Below are 3,161 nucleotides of genomic sequence, written 5' to 3' on the forward strand. Positions count from 1 at the left end.
CCTGTTGCTCAGGTAGTTTAGCTTCAGTGTAAAACACACCAACACACCTTCCTGTGACCGAAGTCAAGGAGCTCACATGGCATCTGCACTGAGGCTGCTGCCTTCATGACCAATTTAACCATAAAACTAAACAGATCGTCAGTCATTGTGGTTGCCTAGAAATTAGCCATTTTTAAGCTAAGTAATTAGTATTTTACAAACTTTCTTCAAGCAATGCTTATCATGTCACCAGCTTTTACTGTGTCTGGATAAGAAAATAACTCTGAGCTCTTCCACAACAAGGCCACATAAAAAAAGTTACCATGTAGTTTAAGACCATACACGTCATTACACATAGAAAAAATTATAACAGTAATCCAGCCAGCAGTCAGCACTGGCCCTAGACATACGTGACATTCATACTTTTTTTTTGTACGTGTATGCAGGAACAATCATGTAACACAAATTAGCTTCAAAATGACTTTTTTACCTTTTTCTTCTTGTCTTTAAACTGCTTTATTAAAGTGATCAAATGCTCCACTAGAAACATGAAATACAAGCCCCCAAGTGCTGTAAGTCCCTTCCATGTAGAATCCAGGTAAGCATTCTCCTCTACACTTTGAAAAACAAGAGGTTTGAACGTAGAGCCTTTGTTCTGTTCCAGCAGAGGTTTCTCGTGGTGATGGTGATGGTTTCCATGAGACTAAGGGGAGAACCAAATGGGGAAAGTCATCATATTCAAAAGAACTAGTAGCATAACAAACATGGGAAGTATTCTTCAGATCCTTTTCCCCAAGTCTGGAGTACAGGCTCGACAATTTTCCTGGGGCAAATGCTCTGGACACCAATTCAAACAATTACAAAAATCTGTAGATAAGAAGAAACATTGCAAGGACTGAGAGTAGGCCTGGCGTTCACCCCCTCACTGAATCTACACACACGCACTGCTCAATACAAGCTGTACGTCTGCCCCCACAGAAACTCCTTACACCATGAAGGACTCTCCATTTTAAGTAGTCACAGCCAGCACACAGACATCAAACACCTTTTTCTATGAGGAACTTAGCAGTAATTTCCTTCTTTAAAGGAAGTCTGACATTCTTCTCCCTCCTCACTAGCTACTGATACGTTCAGAACCAAAAGCTTCTAGGACACCTCACTCACACATGTCTAGATTTACATAATCTCATAGAGAAAGAATACAGAACAATCTAATGAATTACAGGCAGGGCTCAGAAACCACCCCAAGATCTGCAGTGTTTTTTTTTCCCCATTGTACCTGAAAGCTGGAACAAGTTACCTGGGGGAGTTAAGGGAGAAGAAAGGAGAGGGCAGGGTAAATGTCTGTTTAAGAACTTCCAAGAAATGTATAAATCTAGCAATCACATTCCAATGTTATTGTACATATTACATAACAGCAATACATAACTCCAAAATCTATCAAGTAATGTTTTCCCAGGACTTGGGAAATTCTGATCAAAAAAATTCAACAGAAGTGGCTGATAGCAGAAAACAGTGGATTATCTATTCCATGTTTAAAGTGTACAGTGACCGATTTCTGCTATCCAAAAAGTTCATTAAACTGGAAAAAGAAAATAGGGGTGCATTGTAATAACTAACTAAAAACATTTATTTATATAAACTCTGGCATGCAAGAAACAATGAGTGATCTGGCACCATATGTGACTAACAGGAAACAGACTGAAGGACAACGGGGTGAAGATCTTACACTGTAAGGACCGTGAAACGAGTAACACAAACAGTTCCAAATGCAAACCTTTTCCATCAAATAATCTACACCACAAGGTTAAGAAATGTCTCAAATAGGTATTAATAGAGACTAAAATTATCATTAACAAGCACAGACAGTTGTCAAATCCTCGGCTTTGAGATAACAAATGAAACAGCAGTTGATACTTACATGTGGAAGGAGATGTAAGAAAGCATCACCACTCAAGGTCCCCACAGCCAATGCCACAAGAAAACTTAGAAGAAACTTGAAAAACACACGATTCATCAGAGGTACCAATATAACACCCAATAAGGAAAGAAAACTGATGACAGAGATGGATATAAAGCCACCAATCCAAGCTGGGGGGAAAAAAAAAAAAGACAAGAAACAAACAAGAATATATAACAGCTGTATGAGATTTTGCTTGCTTAACACTCTTGATGATTTTATTAATTGAATGTTAACAAAGGGTGCACCACAAAGATCTCTCTCTAGACATGGTCAAGTGCCAAAAGAAAACTATGAACTTCTTTCAACTTTGAAATATGTTTCTCAAATTAATCACCAACATAAAAGGGTTTCCAGTAAGCTTTTAATCCATGTTAAAAAGAAAAATCACCTACCTATTTGCAGAGAGTAACTCTTTGGAGGAGTTTCAGCTTTTTCACTGGTTGCATGGACTATGCAGTATTTGCCATCGATCTGATTAATAAGAGCTGGACAGAGGTAACTAAATTCTGTAGCAGTCAACAATACTTGAGTGCCTATTCCATGGGACTGCATCAGTTTTGATGCACTGGAGCACTGTGGAAAGACACACGTGGTAAAGAACAACCAGAACCAAAATAAAATGGTATAGCTCAAGAGGACTACACATCCCATTTTAGTCAAAATTCCATGGCACCATATGAAAACGTGTCATAATTAAAATGTGGTAACAGACCACTTCAGTAAGAACTGGGCCTCCACTCCACTTCTGGCCCAGAAAGCTACTTTGGGAAGTCTTGGTAGATGACACCATCACAGCTTGCTCTCATCACAATGGGTTTTCACTGAGGTTTAGAGGTCACACAAAGAAGTAGTAACAAAGTTCAATATCTTTTTATGGAAGTGATTACTGTGGAAAGTGTTATACAGAACGTGTTCTGCACAAGCTATTTCCAGTAAAAAATATTTTTCATTTTCTGCAAAATTTAAAAATTATAAAATTTCATAGTGGGTTTATTATTAATATATTAATCTTTTACATATTCTATATCGTTCAATACTTATAAAATATCTTTATATATGTGCATCTTATATAAGTATATAATTATATAATTGTATGCTACTTATAACACAATTTGTAGATTTTCTTAACTAATTATTTGTGTTTATATACTGCATCCTATACTTATACAATATACTTACAGCACATAGTATATATTTATTACACTATGTGATTATTTAA

At 36.9% G+C, this 3,161-nt stretch overlaps 1 protein-coding gene across 1 annotated transcript in view; it reads right to left on the reverse strand.

The window, feature by feature from the left end:
* The window catches only part of SLC39A6 (solute carrier family 39 (zinc transporter), member 6), a gene marked incomplete at its 5' end in the record, with an annotated part of 14,050 nt that extends 11,535 nt beyond the window's left edge, over positions 1–2,515 (reverse strand). Inside the window, 3 exons of the mRNA XM_008942017.1 lie at positions 470–682; positions 1,901–2,070; positions 2,335–2,515. Of these exons, the coding sequence (XP_008940265.1) occupies positions 470–682; positions 1,901–2,070; positions 2,335–2,515 (564 nt within the window). The remainder of the gene's footprint in view (positions 1–469; positions 683–1,900; positions 2,071–2,334) is intronic.
* Between the last annotated feature and the right edge of the window lie 646 nt (positions 2,516–3,161).

The sequence above is a fragment of the Merops nubicus genome, unplaced genomic scaffold (assembly GCF_000691845.1).
Source record: "Merops nubicus isolate BGI_N331 unplaced genomic scaffold, ASM69184v1 scaffold48606, whole genome shotgun sequence".
Classification (NCBI taxonomy): domain Eukaryota; kingdom Metazoa; phylum Chordata; class Aves; order Coraciiformes; family Meropidae; genus Merops; species Merops nubicus.